This window comes from Rhinatrema bivittatum, chromosome 13 (assembly GCF_901001135.1).
Source record: "Rhinatrema bivittatum chromosome 13, aRhiBiv1.1, whole genome shotgun sequence".
Classification (NCBI taxonomy): Eukaryota; Metazoa; Chordata; class Amphibia; order Gymnophiona; family Rhinatrematidae; genus Rhinatrema; species Rhinatrema bivittatum.
Window position 1 is genome coordinate 68,344,088 of NC_042627.1, and position 26,884 is coordinate 68,370,971.

The window sequence follows — 26,884 nt, forward strand, 5'->3', positions numbered from 1 at the left end:
TGATGTGGAAAGGAGGAGTAGCCTAGTGGTTAGAGCCAGTGGCATACGAAGGGGGGTGAGCAAGGGGGTGGTCTGCCCTGGGTGACAGCCGGGGAGAGTGTGCCATCAAGAGACTCCGACCTGAGGCCACTGGCAAAGCGGCAACTTCTGGCAGGTCGCGAGCGGAGCCCATCCCGCAGGCCCAGCAGACCATGAGCGGAACGCATCCCGTTCACGGCAGAAGATGAAGGAGGCCCAGCAGACTGCAAGTGGAGCCCATCTCACTTGAGGCCTAGGAGCGGAGACATCTGGCAGGCTGCGAGTGGAGCCTATCCTGAAGATGAAGGAGGTTGAGCGAACTGTGAGCAGAGCCCATCCTACTCACGATGGAAGACAAGGAAGAGAGAGCCCAGATAGCTGCAGGCAGAGTCCATCCCACTTGTAGCTGAAAATGGAGAAGGCCCAGAATGACCACACACGAGCATCTGTGATTGAGGAACTTGTGTGTGTGTGTATATGGGAGTGAAGGTGTATGTAATATGCGGTGTATGTAAGAGATTGGGAGCTTGCATGTGTGTATGGGTGTGTGTGTGTATGTATGTGAGTACGAGGCTGGGAACGTTTGTGTGTGTGTATGGGTGTGAGGGTGCGTGTATGGGTGTGAGAGAGGGAGCCTGTGTGAAGCGGTATGTATGTGTGAGAGAGAGAGAAATGGAAGGAGTCTGTGTGCAGGGATATGTGTGTGTGTGAAAGAGAGTCTGTATGATGGGTTTTGTGTGTGTAGTGTGTGTGTGTGTGTGAGAGAGAGGGAGCCTGGGTGAAGCGGTATGTATGTGTGAGAGAGAGAAATGGAAGGAGTCTGTGTGCAGGGATATGTGTGTGTGTGATAGAGAGTCTGTATGATGGGTTTTGTGTGTGTAGTGTGTGTGTGTATGCGAGAGAGAGAGCCTGTGTGTGTGTGTGTGTGTGCGAGAGAGAGAGAAATGGAAGGAGTCTGTGTGCAGGGATATGTGTGTGTGTGAAAGAGAGTCTGTATGATGGGTTTTGTGTGTGTAGTGTGTGTGTGTATGCGAGAGAGAGAGCCTGTGTGTGTGTGTGTGTGTGCGAGAGAGAGAGAAATGGAAGGAGTCTGTGTGCAGGGATATGTGTGTGTGTGATAGAGAGTCTGTATGATGGGTTTTGTGTGTGTAGTGTGTGTGTGTATGCGAGAGAGAGAGCCTGTGTGTGTGTGTGTGCGAGAGAGAGAGCCTGTGTGAGGGTGTGTGTTTTTGCAAGAGAGAGGGGTAGTCTGTGTGAAGGGGCATGGGTGTGCGAGAGAGAGAGGGAGCTTGTGTGAGGCAGAGGGGAACTGGAGATTACTTGGGGTGGGGGGGGGGGAGGAATGCACCTTGGGAGGGGAGTTGCCAAAGGAAATCTTCGCCCCAGGTGCCAAATACTTTATCACTGGTTAGAGAGGCAGATGAGAAATCACAGTTCTAATCCCACTGCTGCTCCTTGTTCAAACCATATTTTATTGATAGTAAAAAACAAACAAACAAAAAGCCAGCAATAAAAGTCAAACACAGAAGAGCAATGACACAGAACGAGGCAGTTGTAAAACAGCCGACAATTTTCAAGAATTGTTATTAACGTAGTGTAACAAAGCAGCACATATGTTCAAAGAAGAACGTGTACAATTATTGCATTCAGCAGCAACCCTTTCGTATTTACAACAGGTAGTCACCCTATTCCACCCTGCATGAGCAGGCAATAATAGCTATTTCCCAGGAATTTAGGAAGCCTCATTAAAGGTCGGCCTGCTGATATGGGGAATTTGGCTCTTGGGTCAGAGGTGGAATAAACGTTAATTCCCATTTCAAGTATGGTAGTTTTTACAGGCGTCCTCGGACTGCGCTGCTTTGCCCGCATGAAACACCAATCACTTGCTGGAGTGCTTTAAAACCCTGTCGTCCTTCGATACTGGGATGCTAAAATTAATTTTGTTACTGCGATCCTTGGCCTCCATGTCTTGCCCTTGCATCACCCCCACCCCCTCCTTCCTGCTGGTCACTGTTTCCTGGGTTGACCTTAGCCACACCACAACCTGGGGCAGAAGCCAAGGACTGGCCTGAAGTCGGGATGTGCAGAGAAGTGCATGCTCTTCTGCTGCAGGTACCTGCCCCAGAGAGCTTACCCTCAGATTTAACAGCGGGCTGTTTTTTGTTACCTGAGATTCAGGCCTCTGGCCAGTAGAGTCATTGGGGCAGGGCCCTGTATGCTCCTGCAGCAGGGACCCCGTCTATGCAGGGCTGGGGGCAGCTACCCTCCCTTTTGCCCACAGAACACAAAGACAGGCAGAGCGAGAGGGAGGGAGGGCATGCATTAGCATCTGTGTTCCATTCATAAATGACCTGGCAAACAGTCCACGCTGCAATAGTAATTAGCTAACACCTCTGCAAAGTGCTCTGACACCTATCGTTAGGAAAAAAATAATATTTTACACTTTCTGACTTGCTGCAGTTCATGATTTTAAAGCTGCACTACTATCTAAATTTCTCAGAATATCTTTTGCTTGCCATTTTTGATCTTATTCCTAGGTTTCCTTTACTTTGTTCAATTACTTTTTTAATATTTCCATGCTTTTCGGGAATAAAATACACGACGCACCTTACATAACCAAAGTCCTGTTCCTAAAACACTGGCCCACAAATTTCACTCATCTGCTGTCCGTGCTGTACTCATGCTTCACATTTTATCATTGTGACATTGCAAAGGTTTTTGATGAAGGTAAAGTAAAGAATTGCCCTAATTTGTTTCAATTCAGAACAACTATCTTTATCTTTATCAGGATTTTTGAATCGCCTATGTCAGTACTTTAGGCGATGTACAAATAAAACAGTCACAAAATAATACAAATAAAGACAATCACAAAACAACTGGCATCTAGTCATAACAATTCACAGGAGTTCCATAACAGTTCATAAACAGCTAAAAAGGAGAACGAGCTTTTGGAAACTTGAAACTCTAATAACTCCTCAAGAATGAAATAAAAATCAGGGAACAAAAAGGGAAATTTGAATTATTTTTGTTGTTGGAGCCAAGAACTTCTGGGTTCAAATCCCAGCTCTGCCACAGACAATCTTTGTGGCTATGAGGGTGTCACCTTAGTCTTCCTTTGCCTTAATGGACTCAACCTGGTGCTACCAGATGTGCAAACTGTACAACTGCACAGAGTGGCACATCCAGGAGAGTGGCAGCAACAGAGAGGGAGAGGCCCTATATGGGGCTGTTGGCAACAGACGTGAAGAGGATGAGAGGCCTGGTGGGCCATTGATGGAGCCTATACCACTGGCCACAGAAAAACAGACAAGAGAGAGAGGTCTGGCCAGGGGTATTAATAGATCCCATTCTGCCAGCAGTGGAAGAAAAGAAGTGGGAGAGACCTGACACTGGCTGTCTGTGGAATTAATTCTGCTGGCAGCAGAAGAGGGAGCAAGGCTGGCATGGGGCCTATCCCACTGGTGACAGAATTAGAGGAGAGAGGAAGAGGCCCTAGCAGAAGAAAGAAAAGTGTGAGAGGCCCCAGCAGAAGAAAGAAAAGTGTGAGAGAGGCCCCAGAGCTTTCGGCGATGGAAGAAAAAAGAGAGAGGCCTTGGCATGAGTGAGAGGGGTGTTTGTGAGAGGGAGAAAGTAAGAGTATGTGCGAGAGGGAGTGTGTGTGTGAGAGAGAATGTGTGTGTATGAGAGCAGGTGTGACAGAGAAGGTGTGTGTGTGACAAAAAACATGTGTGAGTGTGAGAGAGAGGATGTATGTGTATATGAGAGAATTTGTGAAAGGGAGAAGGAGGGTGAGTAAAAGTGGATGAGAGTGTGTGTAAAAGTATGTGTGTGTGAGAGAGAAGGAATTGTATGTGTGAGAGCATGTGTGAGTGAAAGAGGCAGTGTGTCTGTTAGAATATATGTGAGGGAGAGCAGGTGTGAATGAGAGAGGGAATGTGTGTGTGAGAGCAGGTGTGACTGAGAGGGTGTGTGTGAGAGCAGGTGTGAGTGAGAAAGAGGTAGAGTGTGTGTGTGTGTGTGTGTGATGGAAAGCATGTATGAGAGAGAATATGTGTGTGTATGTGATCATGAATGTGTAAGAGACAGTAGGAGTGTTCATATTTGAAACAAAGAATGTGTGTATTATATAAGAAAGGAGAAAGTTTGTGTGCTCTTCCTCACCCCCAACTAATCCATAACAATCTCAGGCTGATTGGAAATCAAAATTTCCTAGGTATGGAAAGCAAGGAATGTTTATGTATCTTTATTAGTTTTCATTCTTGGGTACAATTTGATGTATCGGCTGTTCTGAAATATTTTATTGATGTTTGGGAATTGTTTTTTAATTTGCAATTATTGGACTTTTTTCTGTCAGTTGTTTTGAAATGTTTATTCTTTTTGTTAGTATGGTTTTACTATAATGATTGATGTTTTATATTTCTTGATTTTATTGTTTGATATTTTATGAGGAATGGTGATGGTTCTGTTTTTCCATTGTTGCACTGCTTATAGAGCCTGGCTTCTTGTGATTTCCAGTTAATTTTTTGTCTGCATGTTTCTATTTATACTTTAAGATCTCTTTATTCTGTACTTGGCGGCAATACTGAGGTGAGGGATTCTGCTAGCAAGTAGTTTCTGTGGAGGGATCCGCAGCAGCCTGGCTCGTTCTGTTTTGCTAATAGGAGGTGTATTGGTGTTTTAGGTCCTGGTGTAATATTTGCAGTGCTGCCTTTTTATAGGTAGGGCTATTCCTGTTTGAGCGCGGGCAGTTAGCGCTGTTTTTGGATGGTCATTGTATTGTAATTCAGTTTACTCCTGGCTTTTTGAGGTCCAAACCCATTCCCAGCACTCATTACAGCAGTCCTAATACCATAGGGGGGTCTGTGTCTCTTTTGCAGGCTTTTCTGGTTGGCAAATGCTGTGGTGATATCTGTTCTTTGGATGTCTTTATTATTAGTGCATAATTTTAATGGTATGTGGAGAGGGTGGGAGCAGAAAGCTGAAAGCTTCACTTAGGGCACCCAATACCCTTGCACTGGCCCTGACTGGAAAAAACCCCCAATACATATTAAGCATTAAAAACAGAAAGAGCAGGGGGAGCACCCAAATTCACCCAGGGCAGCAGAAAACCAGCAGCCGCCCTGAATGGCCCCATCTGCCCTGGCTGCCAATAATCTCCATAAGCACAGGGCAGCTGCCAGACCCACAAAGCTGGACTCGAAGACTTTGGGTGCATCCCAGTTTACTCCTTTTGGGGGCCGGGGTCGGTCTTTTTGGGCTGACTCGGCCCCTTTTGTGCCTTCTCTTTCTCCCTCATTTCCGCCTGAAACTCCAGCTGCCCGGGGCCATTCGTTCCCATTCGGTTCCCACTCGCACGGGGGGGAAAAAACCTCCGCAGCCTCAAGCAATGCCCGGAAGGGAGGGGGGAATCGCCCCCTCCCCCCTCCGTGAGGCTCTGCCGGTGCCCCGCAGGAGGGAAGGGGCGAGCGGCTGGGGACGGTGCTCTTCCCCCTCTCCATTCATTCAACCACGAGGAGGAGGAGCCCGCGCCCTTCCTCTCCAAAGAGGGGGGGTGGGGCCCCTTTAAGAGGCTGGATCTGGGCTCAGCTTTCGGGGGCTGGGAAAAAAAAAGAAAAGTTTCCCGAGGAGTAATTGGGGCAGGAGCCTCCGACGCCCTGTGCTGGAAGAGTGCGGGAGAGCTCCGGGGCCAGAGGGAAACCTTTCCCAGGTAAGAGAAACGCAACCTAATGCCAGAGTCTGCACCCGCATGGCAAGCGAGCGAGCTACTTACAGCTTCAGCAAATAAAAGGGTTTTGTTATTTATTTTTTGTACATGCTTGAATTCTTTGTTTTTAGATCCCTTCCATCGATTATGCAGCGTGAATTAAACTCAAACACCTCAGAAAGCGCAATAAATGACTCAGAAATAATAAAAATAGTAATAAAGCTGTAAAAAAAACCAAGCAGGAGAGGAGCCGGGCAGGGCTGAGAGCTTGCGGGAGGAGGCAAGGTGATTGCTAAGGTGCAATGCATGCATCGCCTCCCTCCCGGGCCTGGCCCCACGGACACGCGGGGGGGGGGGGTGCCCGTCACCACTTCGGGTCCCGGTGCTTTCAGCCTAGGGAGACGCAGCTGGCACCAGACAGAGCTGGAAGAGTTGGACGCGCGCGGAGCCCGTGCGTGACTTTTCGCCTCTCGCTACTTTCTCTCCTGCCTGTGCAGGTTTCTCTGCTCCCCGGGCTGATTGGGCTTCGATAGCGGGGCAGGCGCTCCCTCTCTGCCGGTTGATGAGATTGATTTTTTTTTCTTTTCATGACTGCCTGCCTGTCTGTCTGTCTGCGGAGGTTGGTTTGAAAGATAAGGCTGTCTGTCTGCCCTGATCAATACACATCACTGAAAATGCACGGCAGAGGCGCAGAGCAGTTTCACGCGGTCCCCTCTCCATGCAATTCGCCAGAGCTTTCCTGGGGTTTGGGGTTTTTTTTTCGGTTTTGGCTGTAGATGTTCCCATTCTCCCCCCTGAGAGTTCTCTTAATTCAATAAATTCCAATAGAAAACTCAGTAGGGAGGCTGCCGTGTTAGGCCACTTAGATATTTATTTATTTAGGGTCTCTTGATTTATACCGCTGCTCAAGACCAAGTCTTATCGAACCGGTTTACAATGGAACAAAGATAAAGTTACATTACAACAGGGAGCAAAAAACCATGGGCTTGGAAGACAGGAAAGATTTTAAGATATTATAACTGGAGATTACTGAAAGTAGTCATCAACAAACACAGTTAAGTAGCGAGGTAGATAAAGGTTAACAAGGGTTAAATAATTTGGCTGATGATTTATCATAGGCACTTATTAGGAAGAATTTCCTGTGGAGGGGGAGGAGATGAAAGAGACAATATTCAAATGTTCAAGTAAAAGTCATTAACAAAAAGTTATAAGTGAATCTTTTTTTTTTGACTGATGATACAGGAAGCGAAGCCATTCCTCAGATTTCCCTTTTGGTGGTCCGGGCTGCCAGCTAGGACGGGGGAAGGAGCCAGAGTAGGAATTTTTCTTGTAAAGATATATTGCTTGTGTCCAGAAAAGCTCAGTCTGGAGGGCAGAATGCAACTGGCTTGCTGTCCTGGGAGTGTTTTTTTTTTTTTTGTCTCCCCCATATGCCTCCAGCATCAACATTCCCCGGACTGATAATTTGAAAGAAGATTGCCAACCTTGTATAAACAAGGGCACAGATGTCAAATTCCTTTTCCAGCTGAGGGGGTCAGAGGAGCGCACACCTTGGTACACATCGCCCTCTGCTGGAGAGCAGCGGAAGGACTAGGCCCTGTGCCTGGGAAGCCTGCCTTTTGTTCCCAGTGCCAAGATGAATACTAAAATTGCCAGTCCTGCAAATCCTGGTTAATTCCTTTTGTTTAGATACAGCTGGGTGCTGCCAAGTGACTGGATTTCTGTGGCGAGAGAGGGTTTTTTTTCTCTTCAGTACCATTCCTAGGTTTTGGAACTGACATTGTGGTTAGGGTTGCCACCTCACCCCGGTCAACATGCACAGGCTGATCCCGGTTTGGTTTGCCCCCCAATGCTTCTGTGGCATTGTTATTCGGGGGATTTTTTGCAAAGAAAAGCAGGGTTGCATTTCTCTGCATGCAATGGGGCAGAACCAAAACTGAATGCGCCTGTTTGTCTTGATCTGATTGAGATGGCAATCTTTATAGTCTGGATTCTACCATTTCACATTGGCATTGCTGGTACCAAAAATTCATTAGCAGGGGGATAGCCAAAAACCAGGTGTGGTCTAGGGGCTCCCTGCAGAAACTTAATCACTGGGCTGCTCTGCCATCTACAAACAAAACTTCGCACATTTATTTTTGATCACCTAGACCTAATTATCTTACTCGGGGCCCCATTTGGATAACTAACTTCTTGTTTCCAAGTTGTGGTTATAAACTGTTGCTTATACAATAAAAAAAAATACCATTGAAGAAAACACATAATAATAGACCACGCTCAGTGTTTGCAGTGAGATCCAGCAGACATGATCCCTGAAGATCTCCATTTGTTGTTAACAACCAAAAATTGAAAAAGCATTCAAAAGAAATTTATTTTTAAATTCCATAAGAATTCCATAAGAATTCCATAAGAACATAAGAAAATGCCATACTGGGTCAGACCAAGGGTCCATCAAGCCCAGCATCCTGTTTCCAACAGTGGCCAATCCAGGCCATAAGAACCTGGCAAGTACCCAAAAACTAAGACTATTCCATGTAACCATTGCTAATGGCAGTGGCTATTCTCTAAGTGAACTTAATAGCAGGTAATGGACTTCTCCTCCAAGAACTTATCCAATCCTTTTTTAAACACAGCTATACTAACTGCACGAACCACATTCTCCGGCAACAAATTCCAGAGTTTAATTGTGCGTTGAGTAAAAAAGAACTTTCTCCGATTAGTTTTAAATGTGCCCCATGCTAACTTCATGGAGTGTCCCCTAGTCCTTCTACTATCTGAAAGAGTAAATAACCGATTCACATCTACCCGTTCTAGACCTCTCATGATTTTATCTAGACCTCTCATGATTTCCATATTCCTTTGTCAGCGAAACACAGGTGTGGTCTGGCTGTCTAGATGTGCCAAGCTGGAGGCAGGTGCATCAGTTTTCAGCTAGGACAAAACGCAAATAGAGTGGAGGAGCCTGCTGTCTGTAGGGACTATCAGTTACTATACAATATGTTTTTCTATTATTTGATAGTCGACCCAGCTTCCCAGTGTAGAGGAGTCATTTGGAAGGCATTCAAAAGAAAAGCTCGTTGACTTCTGATTTCTAAGTACTGCTTCTCTCCCAGAGCCATTGTTTTTCAAGGTAAGATTCACGTACACAGCAGCAACACAGGCGATTCAATAGTTTATGGTATCACGGTACGCTGTCCAGTATTATTTATTTCTAGAACATTTCTAGAACAACTTCCTGCTTCAGAAATCGCCCAAAGCATTTTACAGCCTTACATAGCAATCATAAACTTCAACATAAAAACCCCATAATCCACTGCCATCAGCGTAATGTCAGACAAGCTCTCCCGTCCTCTCATTATAATACAGCCACAGTTATCAACATACCATAGCCACCAGCAAGATTAAGAATCGGACATGAGAAGCCCAGATTTGATCTTTTTTTTCCCCCTAAATGTTAACATTTATGTCGGAAGGATTTTCTACAATACTGGGGATGCAGCAGAGAGCATCCCAGAGCTCAGATGGTAACATCCTACTTGATGCACTGCTGTAATACAAAGTAAGCCACCCTGGCTAGATGTAAGCTGCCTTCCAAGCTGGTACCCTTGTAAGCTGCCCTAAAGCTATGTAGTGCAGGGCTTTTAACCCTAAGGGTTCAAAATGTCAGGGTGAGGAGCTTAAATTTAATCCGTACTTCAGCTGGTAGCCGGCATAGTCTGCAGAGTGCAGCAGAGGCACTTGGCTCTCCTAGGTTGACTCAAAAGAATTAGAGCTGCCCCATCTTGAATTATCTGGAGCCTATGTACAGCCTTTGTGGGCAGAGCCAAGTATAGTAACTTGCAACAAATCAGGCTGTGAGTACATCATAGATTTAAATGCATTTGTCTCTGAAAACGGGCACAATTACTTCACCAAGCTTAGATAGTGCGGTTTCTGCAAAACAATGGATTGCGAGATCCGAGGAAACATGGTTTTTGCTAGAGGTAGATCTTGTCAGACAAATCTGATCAATTTCTTTGATTGGGTGACCAGAGACTTGGTTCAAGGGAGAGCGCTAGATGTAGTGTACTTGGATTTCAGTAAGACCTTTGATACAGTTCCGCAGAGGTGACTTAAAATAAATTGAATGCCCTTGGTATGGGCCCAGGAGTGGTTGACTGGGTTAGAAACTGGGTGAATGGAAGGCAACAAGGGGTAATGGTAAATGGGAGATCACCCCAAGGAGGGGGCGGTTACTAATGTTATGCCTCAAGGATTGGTCCTTGGACATTTTTGTGAGTGACATTGCGGGAGGATTATCCAGAAAGTTGTTGCCAATGACACGGAATATGAGTCCTCTGGGCTGTGGCAAGATAGTTACTGGCAAACGAGCTAGGCCTCCGCCAACAGCAGGCGGTCACGCTCACGCAGGGACAAGGACCAGGCTTCGCTTCTACCAGACGCTTCCCCTACAGGTTGAGTCCTTGGGTTCTGAGGTCAGCAGGAATTAGGCAAGGGTCCCATAGAGCACTGTCAGGCAGCATCAATAACCAGGCCAAAGTCAGGGCAGGCAGAGAGCAGGCAAAGTCAGAATCCAGGCCAGGGTCAGGTAACCAGAGTATCGTCCAAGAGGCAGGAGCAAGGGCTGGAAGAGACAAAGCACAGACAGGCAGGGAAAGGCAAGAAACAGGACTGTAAGAAGGCAAGGCAAGACTGGAGCAGGAACAGGAACGTAGCACCACACCTCAGGCAAGGCCCAGGAGGAGCAGGCCTGGATTTGCCAATAGGCATACGAGACCTGTCCTAGGGTGGCAAAATTCTGGGTTGGGGGGAGAGCAGCAGTCAACTAAAAATGTGTTGCCTCCCAGTTCTGCAGAATCTCACTCAGCAGAGAATGGCCTGCTTCCTGCTCCAAACCCTCCCCCTTCCAGTGCAGAGAACAAGAAGGAAGAGATGAGGCTGGAAGGGACAGAGCAAAGGAAAAGTGCGCTTCTCCCTATTCCAGCCCTTCCTCTCCCGTCCTGTGGTGGTGATATTGCCCCTGTATAGGTCCCTGGTGAGACCTCACTTGGAATACTGTGTACAGTTCTGGAGGCCGCACCTTCAAAAGGACATAAACAGGATGGGGCTGGTGCAGAGAGTGGCTACTAAAATGGTCAGTGGTCTTCATTCTGAAACATATGGAGACAGATGTAAAGGTCTAAGGTGAGAGAGGAAAGATGAGATAGGGGAGATAAGATAGAGACATATAAATACCTCTAAGGTTTCCATGCACAGGAGGATGGAGGCTTTAGAATGAGGGGTCATGGGATGAGGATGAAAGGGGCTAGACTCCGGAGAAATCGTAGGAAATTTTACAGAGAGGGCAGTGGATGCATGGAATGGCCAACCAGTAGAGACAAGGGAGAGAAAAATAGTATCTGAACTCAAGAAAGCCTGGGATAAACACAGGAGGTCTCTAAAGGCAGAATGGGAATTGTAAGGATAAATTATTTGAGTGGATAGGCCATTCTTTTTTTTTTTCTGCCATCACATTTCTATGTTTCTAAGCTTTATTGTACAGTGCGGGCTTTTAAATAAATAAATAGCTAAGGGTCTTGAGAAAGGAGTAACATTGCAAATCTCACCGTTTTCAGATGGAGTAGATGTGTTGGATTGTAGTCCGTCAGGATTTCATGCAGGCTGTAGTACGGAGTCGGTACTGATCGCTGTTTTGGATGTCACACTTTCTCTTGTGGATAGAGGCGAATCGGTTCTTCTGATACTTCTTGATTTATCAGGTGCCTTTGATCTGGTGGACCATACCATACCATTACAAAGATGCAAACCAGTAGGTCTCTTGGGGGTGAGGGGTGGGGGCATGAGGAGGAGAGCGGAGGGTCTTGAGTTGAGTTGCCTCTTTAATTTTGCCTAGGAGAGTTCAGTTGGTTCACATTAAATGATTCCATGTCATTGGCTAGGAAAGTTGGTTGTGGTGTGCCACAGGGTTCTTCTGTCGCCACTGATTTTTTTTTTACATATTTATGCAACCATGAGGTAGGCTTAATAGGTTGTTTGGTATTATCAGTCATATTGACTCAGACAATATCCAGCTGCTTGTATCTTTTAGGGTCGAACTCTTTTTAGCGATCAACCTGTTGAATAATTGTTTTGCTGCCATTGCATCTTGACTACAGGAGAGTTAAGTTTAATTTTAAATACTCAGAAGACAGAGATAGTCAAGCTAGAGACTGCAGTGTCCCCTGTACTTGATGACCCACTGATTCACCCAGTATCTGAAGCAAAAACATTAGGCGTTAAATTGGACTTGGCTCTTTGTTTGGAGTCTCAAATTGCTTCAATAGCTCATGCTGCATATCCTCTGTTTAGCAGCGATTCCACTAAATTTCTCACCACGGAGACGTCTATGAAGGGGTGCCACATCCACCCATTTCCAATCCTCCGTAACTGCTCCCGACTCTGAAGTAGCATTGTTCTAAGTAGGTTACGTAGCTAGGTAGGGAATGTTGGAAGCAGGGTGGTATTTTACAACATTAAGGTACCTCCAAAGTTAGCTGGATAGCTGCTGTCTGGACTGGTGTCCGAGTATGGACCTCTTCAACATCAAATTGTTCTTGCAGATGCACCAGGAAATAATTTTCCTAGGCGGTGAATGTTTGTTTGTTTGTTTTTTTCCTGGTATCCTTCGGTGTGTTTTTGAATGCATATTATTTTACCCGGTGTACTTAAGAAATTTTGCTGGACATTGAGTGACGGTGTTGTAATCTTTTGACCAATAATATTTGATTCCTGATTTGCAGCTATAATTTAGTATTTTCCCCATCAGTCATGCTCTTTTTTTAAAAAAAATGTTTACCCTTTTTCGCCTTACATTTTAGGATAATGTTTTCCCATTATATCTGAGGATTTCTCCCTCTTTTCTTTCTTTTGGGGACTTAATAGAAAGGGTGAAGTGGTATATCGCTATGTAATACTGGTATTTGTATGTTTTACCCTACTTTCTTGCCCAAGTTTGTCTTTTAATATTATTGAAATTGATAAAGAGAAAATGAATACAAAAAACAGGAAATTAAATCCTCGCTGAAGGCATCAAAATGCATCGGTAGGGGCTCTTTGATCTAGGACTGACCTAAGGTCTCCCTCTGAAGACTTCAGTGGTCAGCTCTGAAATAGAGCACAGCATTTTTAATGTCATGTTTGTTAGAAGCTCCAATGAGGGACCTGTCCCGCTTGCCTCGTCTTCCCACCGTTCCCCACACCAGCATTGCCCCTGGGGAGTGATTTGCATTGTGTGTGAAGAGCTCTTGCATGTCTACTTCATGCGATAACCAAATGTCAGCCACGGGGCATGGGGGAGATGGAGCAGACTTCCGGGCTTCAGGCCTTCAGCTTCTCTGTGGCCTGCAAGGGATCTTTAAGAATGCAAGTGCGAGTCCGATAGCACAATAATAAAATAAACCTTCACAAAGAGTCGTTAATAAATGTCCAAAATGCTTCCGTGGTCTCTCATATTAAGAAGTGTATGAGCGTAGTCTTACATTGGTAAGAACTGAGATTAGTTTTTAGTTTATTCACTTGATCTATCACCATTTCTTATGCTTGTAATTCAATGCAATGTACAATTCAAATTGAAATATGAACTAATAGTGTATAATTCTACTGGCTCAGTACACAAATAAAACAGACACTATAAATACAAAAATAATAAACATTCTTTGGTAAAATAATAATAAAAAATGTAGAATAATATAACAGAAAATGAAAGAATTCTAAATAATAAATTAAATTCAAGTTTAAATTGAAATAAGTCCGCAGTGCTTAAAACAAGCACTAGGAACTGACTTTAAAGTACAATTGTTAGTAATGAGTATTATTCAGCAGCGATGCTTAACAATGTAGCACATTTTATTCTGGGAAATTAACTTTTTTTCCTTTTGACAGGGAGGATAATTTTTAAAACTGCTCGCGTGCGCCCATTTACACGTGTATATGAGCTCACACAAAGTTGCTACTATATTTTATAACCTGCATGGAAGTGATGTGCGCAGGTTATAAAATACAAGCACATATCTGTGCACAAATGCTTGCACGTGTAAAAACCGCGAGCCGCATAAGTTCGGACTTATATGAAAACATTGTGGTACTTGTTCGGATAAGTTCTGATTTATACAGCTAAGTAGTGGCACTTAGCCGGGTAAGTCTGAAAACTGCTACTTATCCTTCTAATTAACACTTTTCAAATTTTATCCATATATGAAAGATACCCAGAGAAGTCTAAAAAAAAAAAAGCACTACTTATCTGAATAAGTTCAAATATGTCCGTCTAAGGAGCGGCAAAGGCGCTACTTGTACTTATCTGAATAAGTCAGAATTTAGCCAGATAAGTGTGTGCAAATGATATAACCGCGTATTTGTACTTAAAACGTTACAGGGATATGCGAATAGATTTTATTTGCGTTATTTAGATGCTTTTATCCACTCACGCACGTGCAAGTCTGCTTTTACACGCGTTAAGTCAGGGGATTTTATAACATGCGCATGGCAATGAGATTACCAGTTTTACTAATTAGTCTACCAGTTCACCCTGTCCACCTGCAGCTCGTGAAGACTCTCCTGGCTCTTCAGTCTGAATACCCCCCCCCCCCCCCAATGTTTTCACTTTTAAGATGTTTATGATCCCTTACATCTGATATGGAGCAGGAGTAAATATACACAAGTAAAAGACTTATGTACATCAGTCTGGCAGGTTGTAAAAATGCAACTTGCACCTGTAAATGCTGGCCCCCTCCCCAGAATGCCCCATCCCACCTCCTTTTTTTTTTTTTTACACACAAAGATTTACTCGCAGTCCCTGATTTTCGTGCGCATGTTGCGGTTTTTAAAATAGCATATACTGGGCACATGCTATTTTTCTTTTTATGTGCGCATCTTTTGAAAATTCACCTTTTAATTGTATTAATAACTCTTTTCAATTTCTCTAGATTTCTTGAGTTGGTGCATCATGCTCCCTCCCCGGCAGTATTCAAATCCAGTTTCAAAATTCACCTTTTTTGAGGCTGCTTTTAAATCTTAATCACTTCTCTACAATAAATACGCTTCCCATAGGCTCTTGTTTGTCTTGACTAGATTGTAAGCTCTAAGGAGCAGGAACAGTCTCCTATGGGTGCATGTCTAGTAGAAATAAATATTAGTACAATAGTAGTGTCTAGTACCTTTCATTCCAACAGGTTTTACATCAGAAGCATACGTGCAGCCACCTCTGGAGTGGTCTGTCAGTACAAGTCTGACACTCAAAATCAGTGAAAATTCCCAAAGGACTGAGAGGAGGAGGAGCCAGGTTTACGTGGTTATTGATCAGTTGCATATCCATCTACATAAACATAGAAATGACGGCAGAAGAAGACCAAACGGCCCATCCAGTCTGCCCAGCAAGCTTCACACATTTTTTTTCTCATACTTATCTGTTTCTCTTAGCTCTTTGGTTCTATTTCCCTTTCACCCCCACCGTTAATGTAGAGAGCAGTGATGGAGCTGCATCCAAGTGAAATATCTAGCTTGATTAGTTAGGGGTAGTAACCGCCGCAATAAGCAAGCTACACCCATGCTTATTTGTTTTACCCAGACTGTTATTCAGCCCTTATTGGTTGTTTTTCTTCTCCCCTGCCGTTGAAGCAGAGAGCTATGCTGGATATGCGTGAAGTATCAGTTTTTCTTCTCCCCTACCGTTGAAGCAGAGAGTTATGCTGGTAATTAAAAACATAATCTCACCCTCATTTATCAGCTCACTCTGATGCATCCCTACCAAGGCCTTTCATGCTATAAGTTAACTCTTACCCGTCCTGGATTTCTAGTTTCCATTACATATCTGTTTCATGTGGCAGGTTGGGAGCATTTTGCTTCAGCTTGACCCAGTGGGGATGAGGGGATGGAATTGCTCAGAATGACTTGTAAGGCTGTCTGGGGTAATAGCAGACATCCTGCTCTCGCTACTGGTTGTAAAGATGAGCGATACGAAGCTGAACGTTGTTGTGCGCCCCATCTCTAATCCAGGCATACACCTCAGGGTGGGACCTGGGTAGGGTTGGCAGTTACCAACTGTGCTAATATGAGCCCCCCCTCATAAATTGGGATAAAGTATCCAGTCGTTTTGGTACAGGTTTTGTGTATTATCACAATCAACAGTCCTGATCTGATAAAAGCCTGCCCAGGGAAGAGTACCCGAGTTAAATAAGCAGTTTTATTATCAGAATCAGTTTTCCTCTTGGTATATGCAACTGGTTCCTTTGATTTTCTTTGCACTGAGATAATTACTGCTACTGGGCAGCTAGGGGTGTCTGATTCCCTTAATAGGGTTTGTGCTTCAATTGCCATTGGACCATCTCCCTCTCCCTCCATTCCTTGTTATTCCCTCCCTCTTTCCTTTCTCTCTCTCTCTCTGTCATGCTGTCTCCCTGTCTTACTCTGCCACTTTCTCTCTCTCTTCTGTTTGTTGTCTGCATTCCTCTCTTCCCCCCCCCCCCCCCACACTGACACTCTCTCACCCACTGCCCCCTCCCCCATTTAAGGCAGCTGTGTTCTAATCTTTAGATTAACCCTTATAATTTTGGGATTTTGAGCTTTCCAATTGTTCGAGGTGGCTTACAGCATTATTGGAATTCAAATACGATACAAGTCCCTACCCCAAAGAGCTCACAGTCAAAGTGTGGGTACCTGAGGCAGCAGGAGATAAGAGTGACCTGCCCAAGGTCACAGGGAGGTGGGGGAGGTGAGATTTGAACCCTGGTCCTCAGCCCATTGCTTTAACTATTAATGTTCTTCAAGGCAGAAGGCGTGGCCTAATTGTCCTTTAGGATAAGGGGAAGCAAAGGGCTACAGAAGCAGCCAAGCAAACATCCACAAGCATTGCTGCCTTACCTAAGGGCCTGTCTAATGTGGATTTTTATTTCTACAAACTTGCATAGTTTTATAAAGACGCTGACCGCAGGAACTCTGCTCAGGGCAGCTCGTTGTCAGGTCCCGCCCTAAAACTCTTTTAAAAATACTGTGCAGTCGGTAATAGTATTGGACTGTTCCTCAGCCACTGTCAGCGACACTCACCGGTCTTTGCGGAACTAGAAAGAGTTGGATGGCTTTACCTAAAGGCTGAAACAATAGCATTCAGCCGGCTCAGCAGCCCTGCTGTAATCCTGATGTGATGGGCTTTGCTTTTTTTTAATGTCCCAGTTTGGGGGAGGCAACTGAAAATTAGGAAAGAAATGAAGTCACCCTGGGACGCCTCCTAGGACAGAGCTAAGCCTCCCTCGCTGCCTCGTGCTGTTAATTTGTGATCTGGCACCACCCTGTGGATAGTTTCATGCAGCATCCTTTGGCCACCATAAAACCGAGCTGAGTGCACTCAGCTCCACAAAGAAGTGCCAGGAAGCGAGCAGCTGTGCAGAGGGATCGCTCTGAGTTTGTATTCCTGCAGCTCAGGAAATCCCCAGCCATCGGTGCTGTGAGTATTGCCGGTCATCTGTTGCTAACTCTCCCGATTTTTGTCTTGCCTTAGACACTGGTGACTCCATGGATTCTCTGCTGGTTGTGGTGGTGGTCCTGCAGCTGCTGGCCAGCGGCGTCCACAGCCTCCCCTTCTTCAATGGCTTCTACTACGACCATGTCCAGAATGGCAACGGCACTGGGAATGGAAACGGCAATGGAGACGGTAGGTGCAATTGTTTTTTTGAATTGCCCCATCTCAGTCGGGCTTTCCCAATGGGGGCAGTGTTCATGGAGAGAGCGCCAAGCAAAGCTGACAGGGTGGCACAAAGGGTCAGACAAAGAACCTCTCGCTATTCGGAAGTTCCGTAAAGTCAATCTCATTGTTCTCGGACAAGATGGCCGTTTTGCACATCCATGGCTTTTGATTGGTTAGTTGGCATTTCATTGCAATATACAAATCTAATGCTGCGACCTTCGGGTGCTTGTCTCGATCCTTGGCCCATTTTCCCCAATTGTTCTCCTCCTTTCTCTTGCAGTTGTTCATTTCAATGGTGTTAAACTTGTGGTTAGCACGCCAGAGGATGCTCTCTTTGCCTACCGTGGGGGCAATGTTACCCTTCCCTGCCGCTATCGCTATGAGCCGGAGCTGAATTCCCTCCGCAGGATCCGGATCAAGTGGTCCAAGCTGCACAAGGACAACACAAAGGAGAGGGATGTACTGGTGGCCATTGGTCCGAGGCATCGCAGCTTCGGCGAGTTCCGGGGCCGTGTGCAGCTGCGGCAAAGCGTGGCGCGCGAGGCTTCCCTGGTAATCGGCGACCTGCGACTGGAGGACTACGGGAAGTACAAGTGTGAAGTGATTGATGGACTGGAAGATGAAAGTGGGATAGTGGAATTGGAACTGAGAGGTGAGCGTTGCACTACTAGCGCCAGCGTGACGCGGTGACAGCCTGGCAACAGAACCAGGCTGAACCGGTCCCGGTTTTGCTCCATTGCTTGGGCTTTGTAAACGTTCTTGTTACAGGTTCTCTAAGGAAAGTGGACATCTGTGTGGGCAAATTCGGTTCTGGCCTGATGACTCGGAGCTAGCAGGTGACCCTACAAGAAATCGCCAGGTTGAGTCTTACAGCTGCCAAGGCTACTTAACAATTTTTTTTTTTTTAATTTATCATCCTTCAAGCTTAACGGGAACATTTTTAATTAGTCGCTTTGCTGAGTTTGTAGAAAATGCATGTTAAGGACATTCTACTGAAGATATGTACAACTAACTCATTGGGGGTGGGGGGTGTTTGTTATGAATTTGGATGGAATTTGTTTAAGATTATTCAGGCCTTTCCATGTTGTATTTTTAAAGCTTTTCTTCAGCTGTCAGAACTCAAAAGCTGGTTAAATTGACCCCGTATCCCTAAGGGGAAGCAATGGTAAAGTGCAGAATTGTAGGATTTTTTTCCTAAGAATGTGCATCTTTTTATTAAATAAGTGTTCTTTTCTCCAGGGGCGAATTTCAACCTGGCTTTAGATCTGAATGTATATCTTCTTGAATTTTAAGTTTAAAAAGTACAAAGACAGACATATTTACCTAACCTGCGTTATAGTGCAGGGTGAGCCCTAGAGCTGAAGCAAAGCTCGGGTTTTAATTCACCGCGTCTTCAGGAAGATGAACCTGGGAACTGAACAGAAAATGTTGTGCCCAGAACTGCTTCACGGAAGAAGCTTGCATAGAGTTGGGGGTTTTTTTTTGTTTTTGTTTTTTTTTTACTCTGTGGTTGTTTTCCACCCCCTTCCAGAAGTTGCAGGAACTTCAGTCCATTGACAAAAGATTTGCAAGCGAACTGACCGAACCGTGGACTCTATGGCCCTGTTTTTGCCTGAAGCTTAAATCTGTTCCTTTAGGGTGTTTTTTTCTCTGGCCACAGGATGTCACTCCTTGCAAGCATTTTTGACTAAAACAGTTAAAGAAAAAAAAGGTTACGCTGGCATTCGGCCGGTGCTTTCACATTTCTGCTTTAGAGCACCCCTAGGATTAGGAATGAGAGCCGGGGGGGGGTTAGGGATTACCTGCAAGGGAGGGAGGCACGAGATTACCCATCTAGCCCCTCTCTTCTCTCAGCAAAATCACAGCATGCTCACGTTGCCACACGCGACTATTTCCTTCGCTGAAGGTGTTCAAGCCGTGCCACGCTTGGCGATATTTCGGCGCCGCGTGTGGCTGCGCTGCAGAGCGCCGGTTCCTGGACGGGTGACTGCATCTCCTTCTCGTTCGCTCCCCCCCAGGTGTGGTGTTTCCGTACCAGCCGCACGGCGGTCGCTACCGGCTGAACTTCCACGATGCCAGAAAGGCCTGCGAGGAGCAGGACGCGGTGCTGGCCTCCTTCGATCAGCTCTTCAAAGCCTGGGAGGAGGGACTGGACTGGTGCAACGCGGGCTGGCTGCTGGACGGCACCGTGCAGTATCCCATCGCGCTGCCTCGCGGCCCCTGCGGCGGGAGGGACCTCGCGCCGGGCCTGAGGAGCTACGGGGAGCGTCACAAGTACCTCCATCGCTTTGATGCCTTCTGCTTCTCCTCCTCTCTGAAAGGTAAGGGCTGGGGAGCTGATGTCCACTGTCACAAGCCAAGACCGGCCGGGGGTGTAATGGGACCACATGCATCTTGGCGGTTCATCATTTTTTTTCTTTTTTCGTCCCAAGCCTGCAGGTCACCAGAGCGTGGCTGGGTTGTAATGAATGTGATATGGCAACATAGCACATGGCGGTAGATTAAAATAATTTGGCACAGCCGGTCTGCCCAGTTAGTTTAAAAACTTAACCTTTGAACCCAGTGGAAGCGTTTCATGTTAATCCCCGGGTCCTAAGCCCTGCCTGACGGCAACGATCTGCAGGAATGCACTACAGTCCCTAAAGCACTGGCGTCACAGGCCTGTAAAATGTTAGCCAATGCAAAACTGCTTACTGTGTACGCCGGCCTTGTGAGCAGAGGGTAACAATGTACTGTCATATTCGGAGAATTTAGATACAAACGGGTTTCGGAAATCCTGGCCAATGCCTTGCATTTCATAGGTCACGATATCAGTAGCTGGGAATAGGACCTTAAATGAATGAGTTCCCACTTGATTCCAGGATTTCTCCTGCACCTTTTTCTCTCTTTTTTTTTTTTTTTGTACAGATTGAATAATCTGTGTATGCAGGGCATATCCTTGATATGAATGGAGCGGTGAACTCCTGTTCAGCCTGGTTCAGACCCAGGCTCAGATCTCTAAATATTGGGCAGTCGGCATCGGTCTTGACAAGGTTCAGACCTGACACTGTGTTGTATTAACAATCCAGATTTAGGACCTGATTCACTAAGGGCTTTTCTCATAGTCACAGAATGGGAGGCGAGTCTTAATAAGTTGGATTGATTTAGGAAATTATCAGTAGTCACAGATTTCAGCTTTTCATAAAGGTCCTGATTTTAAAAAGCATTTCCACGCTTGAAATTGGGTTTTACATGTATAAATGCACTTTACCCGTATAAGTGGGCTTTTGAAAATTGCTATAATGTATGCCATTGAATTGTCCCTAGGATATTCATGTGTAAGTGCACTATGCACGGAAATGGCTTTTAAAAATTGCTGCAATAGTAGTTAATGCCTTTCAAAATTACCATCAAAATGAATGGACAGTGCAAATCTTTGAATGTTTGCAATCAGGAACGTTAACTTTGATACCGGCACGCGGGTGTGGCATTTTATAACCTACGCATGGTATAAGAGAGGCTGTATGCGTGTACATGTGCGCACAATTTTATACAGATGCACGCATGTGGGCACAAATGCTGCCTCAACCATGTGAGTGGGGGGATTTTAGTAGAGGCACGCGCCGACACAATTATCAGTTTGATCCCAGTTTGCCCAGGACTTCCTATACCCCCCTAGTTAAATAAGCTGCCCTTTTACCCTTAAAACCACGCTCACTATTCTAGATTTTTTAAATTTTATTACTTACAAGCCATCCATTGCAGTAGTAAAGTTACACGGCAGGGAGATCCTGGCACACAGGTCAGGCTATTCCTAATGAATATGCATGAGATGAATTTGCATACAGCCGAATGCATATTCATTAGGGATTGTTCTGGGTTCAGATTGTACACTCTGGCATTCTGCCCAGGGGGCTAACACTGGAGTACTAAAAACTGGGAGATGCTTGGAGAGGAGCAATGTTCTTATCTGTTCCAAACACAGCTGTGTGAGTGCTCTGTAGATCCTCCCTCTCTCAGACTTTTGGTATCCCTTAATTGTTTACTTTCTCACCGTGGAACTACTGGCACAACTAAAGTTCTCGGATTCTTGCCTGTTCATAAGCATGTTTTAGCATTTCACAGTGCAAAACAGTCAATATGAGTTCACAGAGAGGTTGGCCTGCGGCCTTCAGGCTAGGCTCAGTAAATTCCGTTCCAGGCATATCCTGAAAACCCAACCTGTGAGGCCCTCGAGGGTTGGTAGTGACTGCCATTGATTTAGCCAGTGCTCTGCATTGCCTCTTGTCAACAGACCAAGCTCATTTTTTTTGTTTGTTCTCAGGAAATCCAGGCCAAAGCGATACCTCTGTTCTCCTAATGGTTTACCAAGATCTGAGGAATCCCTGTATAAGAGCAAGCCTTAGTCCTTTTCACTCTAAGCCTACTGAAAGGTGCCACCTGTTTAATGAAGGAAAGATAATTGTGTTCTATTTGAGATTCCTTCTCTTTGTAACACTTGGTTTGGGACACTAATGACAGCATCACATGGAGGACCTCATTCTTTCTCACCCTAATCATGCAGAGCCACATAGTAGTTAGACTGTATAGACACCTGGAATCCATGTTTAGCTGAATCCCACTTGCAGCAAATTCTCGTTTCTTAGTGTCCAGTCAGATGAATCCAGAACAAGTCGGTTATGCACCTCTACCAGCAGATGGAGACTGAGCACACTGACGTCACAGTACATATACCTCTGCAGTGACATCAGCCTGCCAGTATTCTCCATCTCCGGCAGATGGTGGACGTGCATCTCCCTATTGGGGATTGCTTCATTTTGAAAAAGGAGAATTAAGGATATTACATTCGCCCCGCTCTCCTGCAGTGATGCCAAAAGGTCCCTCTCACAGTTGAGAATTCCTGAGGTGATTTCCGTGGTCCCTCAGATGAGTGCCTTGGTCCAGTAGCTGGTCTTCTCAGCCGGTGTAGACTTAGCTGCTTAAGTGGCTGAAAGGTAGCAGGTGCAGGAAGCCAAGCGTGGCGGTGACAGCATATGCCCTCTCCCCCCGTGATGGAAGCCATTCAAGAATTAATTGATCTTGAGTAGGGTGCTCCAGAGGCTAATTTCAAAGGGGGTCAGGCTTTGGAAGGCTTGTACTCTCTGGATCTAGTGGCAAGAGAGTGTTTACGTTTTCCGAAGGTAGATGCACTTGTGAGTGCAGTATCCAAGTGGGCGACTATTCCCTTGGAAGGAGGAGCGGTCTTGAAGGATGCTCACGATAGAAGGATTGAGACTGTCTTCAAGCAAGCATTTGAAGCAGTGGCAATGACCTTGCAGATAGCTTCTTGTTGTTCTCTGGTGGCTCACTCTTGTTTGCTTCTCTCCCAGGAGGCCAATGACTCTGGGGTGAACTCCAGGCAGTTATGGAGCCAGCTGCTGCCTTTTTGGCAGATGTAGGCTGTAATTTGGTCTGCTCTTCAGCAAGAGGAGTGTCTTCCATAGTAGCGGCCAGGGTTCAGATATGGCTGAGAAATTGGTCGGCCGATGTGACCTCCAAGACTAACCTTACCAAATTGCCTTCCTCGCTATTATTTGGGAGTTGGAAAAATTGGCCAGTAAGTGAAGCAAATCTCCGGTCCCTTGTTTGCCAGAGGATAAGATGCAGACGCCACTCTCCTTTAACATGAGAGGTCGTATTACAGAATCCAGGCATTTTTATCCCTATAGAGGCCTGACTCTTCAAAGAACTCAACCTTTTGGTTGGTCTCAATCCTTTCATCCCCGACAGCCAAGAAGGGGTGCGGATTCAGTGTTTCTTGTGGCAGTTTGTTCTGTGTGGAGAATTTCCAAGCTGCAGGCCTTGTCTTGTTGGGAGCCCTTCCTCTGGGTGGTTCCAAGGGCGATACAGCTGCATATTGTTCCTTCTTTTTTACTGTAGGTGGTCACTAAATTTCACTTGAATCAGTCCATCTCCCTGCCATCTCTGGACAGAGAGAGAGAGAGAGACGTAGGGGAGTATCATCTGTTGTGACCCTTGGATGTCAAGAGACATTTATCCGGTATCTGGAGGTTACTGAGCTTTTTCGGAAAACAGATCACCTGTTTGTCCTTCACGGCGATACTAAACAAGGAGAGCTGGCTTCACAGGCTACAATAGCCTGGTAGATTAAGGAGGTAGTCATGGCAGCATACGTTGATGCTGGCAAGCCGTTATCTAGTCAGATTAGGGTTTAGGCAGTGTCATGGGCGAAAGTTAGGTTGCTGTCTCCCACTGACATTTGCTGAGGGGCGACGTGGTCCTCTTTACACACCTTTTCCAGGTACTATCATCTGGATGTGCAGGCCCAGGAGGATGCAGCCTTTGTACATGTGGTTTTGACGGACTGCGGGCAGCCTCTCGCCCTATTCGGGAGTAGCTTGGGTACTTCCCACTGGTTCTGGATTCATCTGACTGGACTCTAAGAAATGAGAAATTACTACTTACCTGATAATTTCCTTTTCTTTAGGACAGTCGGATGAATACAGCTTCCCTCCCTTGGCTGCCGAATGATTGTACTATGATTCTCTTGTGTGACTATGTGTTACAGCAATTACTGGAAATGTTGGTCCAGTCCCTAGACTGGTGTTAATACATTTCTTGTTAGCTGAGTACTGACATGTTTATCTGTTTTAATCAAGTTTTTTGCTAGTCTGTCCACAGTTTGCTTTTGAAGAAAATACTGGCAGGCTGATGCAGGGGTTTGTGTACTGTGACGTCAGTTTGCTCTGTCTCCATCTGCTGGTAGAGGTGCATAACCCACTTGTTCTGGATTCATCTGACTGTCCTAAAGAAAAGGAAATTATTAGGTAAATAATAATGTCTCATTTTGCATCCCTATGCCCATTGCTGCTTGTATCCTAAGTAGGTTTTATACAGCTGGAGACGCACTGTTCTGTAATGAAAACGTTGGTTTGCATTCAGCTCATTAGGGTAATCCTTCTCCTGCCATCTCCTCTCTTTTTCTGAAGGAAAGGTGTACTACCTGAACCATCCTGAGAAGTTAAACTTCGAGGAGGCCAAGGCAGCCTGTCAAGAGAACGGAAGTGTAATCGCCAAGGTGGGCCAGCTCTTTGCTGCCTGGAAGTTCCTGGATCTAGATCGATGCGACGCGGGCTGGTTGGCGGATGCCAGTGTCCGATACCCAGTCTCCTTCCCTCGTCCCAACTGTGGCCCCCCTGAGCCTGGCGTCAGGAGCTTTGGTTTCCCAGACAAAGCTCGCAGCACATTTGGTGTCTTTTGCTACACGATGAGTTAAGCTTTCTCTGAGTTAATGGATCCCTCACCCCTTCCCGAGCCCTCAATATTTGGCACATACAAAAATACATTTATGTTGCTTGTTGCTCTGGATGGACATAGATGTGAGAAGAAAGGTATGGGTAGGACCCAGAGGTGCTGTGAAGTCACCCATGTACTGCAATAAGTGATTTTGTAGCTGCAGATGTTCAATTTAAAGTGACATGCGATACAAATTATTTTGCACACCTGTATTTGATATTTATTTTAAATAAGGAAATGTGCTACAGTTTTTTTGCTGGATATTTAGGGCCTGTTTCTCTTTTTTTTATTTTGTTTGTCACAATAAGGAAAAGGGGAAAAATAAATGCCTGGACCCGAACCCAGTCTTGCACAAATGAAGCAGGATGCAATGGGGAAGCTGCCGTAAAGCACAATAAAACGCTGTTATGTTACTAAACAGGTTTCCCGCAAAGCCTGAAGCAGGTGGCGTCTCGTGTGTGGTTTGGTCTGTGGGCGCCCACCGTGTGCTTCTGCAGAATCTGTGAAGGTATCTCAGGGAAAAGGGTACATTTGCCTAACTCGCTGCCTTAATTCTCGGTTGTCAGCTTGATGTTCATAGTGGGATCAGTTCACCCGAATTTAGGAAACATTCCGGCAAAGAGTTACTGTTTTGACTTCAGCAAATAACTAAAACCCCATATCCCCAACCTATGCTTAAATAAACTTGACTCGGGCCCTGTGAAGCCCAGGAAAACCAAGTGAACCTCCGTTATGTAGATTTTTATACTGATGTCTGTTTGGACATCTTCATTATAAGATACAGAAACCTCCTCTCTCTTCTCAGACGAGCGGAGCGGCTCTTGCAGTGTCACAGGTGTCGGGGGACTGGTTGGGGGAAAATGCAGTGAGCGTGCGCTTGATTGTAATAATGTCGGCTCAGATTAAGAGCGTTCACGTTGCTGCCAGTCGTCAGACTGCCTCGTTCAAGCGCCCGCCAAAAACCACTACCAGGTCCACCTCCACAGGAATGGTCAGGCGAGGGGGTGAAGGAGAGAACATGGTAAGGAAAAACAGAAAACTCTCTCATTTCTGATGAAAGAAAACGCTGTCATAGTTAGAGAGACATTATTCTGTACTGGGGTCAAGGAAGGCTCGCATAGAGGCAGAAATCCAAAATATCAAAACACCTCATTCCCTTTATACACTTTGCCTTTCCATCCTCGTCTTAGCAACCAGCGGTAGATGTCAGGAGCGAGCAAACCTTCATAGCCAATGAATGTTGCCTCTTTTCTGCCCTGAAATTTCAGTCTCCATTGCTCACTCCTAGGACAGCATATCCTGACAGCCCAGAGCTGACTCTATAAAGCAATCCAGCACAGGAAGGGATAGTATGATGGAGAGAGGAAGTAAGGGAAAAGATCACGTGAAAGTCTTAGGATCTTTTACTGAGCGACTACCAGCGGAATGAGTTCTGTCACGGCATACGTAAGAAGGGCCACGCTGGGTCAGGCCACGGTCCATTGAGCCTAGCACCCTGTCTCCAGATCACTTGGAGTATTCAACAGATGCTAACAGGGAGGTTCCTTCCTTATTCCTCACTCCCAGAAATAAGACGTGGCAATCTCCATGTCTGCCTGGCTAACCATTTTTAGTAGACCTGTCCTTCAGAAACTTCTCCAAATTGTTTGTAAGCCCAGCTATATACAATGAATCTTGACCTTATCCTCCGGCAACACATTTCGCAGCTTAGTTTTGTGTGTTGCCTGAAAAAATGCTTTCCTAAACTTATTTTAAATCTTCTTTCAGTTGGAGCTGACGGGGTTAGATAATAATGGATGTGTGTTAGTGTAATAAAAGTAGTACAGCAGTAAGAGTGCAAGACCTTCTGAATGGCCATAGCTGTTCCCAGCGTTAGCGATGTAAAGTTTCTGAAATTGTGTTCAAAAGTTGTCTGCAATCCATTCTTAAAAACTACAACCCCTCCCCCCCCCAAAAAAAACAAAACAAAACCCAGTACCAGATGTAAAGAAAACCAGAAGCAGTGCGAGCTAAGCTTCATAGTGTCTGTGTCACGTTAGAGGAAACTACACTAGTGATTGGTCATGCTCTGGAACATACCTAAGCTTATGCAAAGAAAACCAAACTCTTCCACTGGTTGGTAAGCCTAGAGTCTTTGACATTATAGATCATGATAAATGAAACTCTTTAATCAC

The 26,884-nt window shown here is 45.6% G+C and overlaps 1 protein-coding gene across 2 annotated transcripts; it reads left to right on the forward strand.

The window, feature by feature from the left end:
• Positions 1-5,594: 5,594 nt before the first annotated feature.
• Positions 5,595-26,657, forward strand: HAPLN3 (hyaluronan and proteoglycan link protein 3). 2 transcript variants are annotated; one of them, XM_029575656.1, is made up of 6 exons: positions 5,595-5,725; positions 8,742-8,852; positions 17,250-17,402; positions 17,716-18,087; positions 19,454-19,756; positions 24,404-26,657. In XM_029575656.1, the coding sequence occupies exons 3-6, from the start codon at positions 17,264-17,266 to the stop codon at positions 24,688-24,690; spliced, it is 1,101 nt and encodes a 366-aa protein (XP_029431516.1). In that variant the 5' UTR covers positions 5,595-5,725; positions 8,742-8,852; positions 17,250-17,263; the 3' UTR covers positions 24,691-26,657. The 2 variants fall into 2 exon arrangements, with proteins under 2 accessions (XP_029431516.1, XP_029431517.1); XM_029575657.1 differs by lacking the exon at positions 8,742-8,852 and having other exon boundaries at positions 5,621-5,725.
• Positions 26,658-26,884: the final 227 nt, after the last annotated feature.

Coding starts and splice junctions, on each gene's coding strand:
- HAPLN3 (XM_029575656.1), top strand. CDS start 17,264: ATGGATTCTCTGCTGGTTGTGGTGGTGGTCCTGCAGCTGCTGGCCAGC. Junction 17,403..17,715: donor TGGAAACGGCAATGGAGACG/GTAGGTGCAATT, acceptor TTTCTCTTGCAG/TTGTTCATTTCAATGGTGTT. Junction 18,088..19,453: donor AGTGGAATTGGAACTGAGAG/GTGAGCGTTGCA, acceptor GCTCCCCCCCAG/GTGTGGTGTTTCCGTACCAG.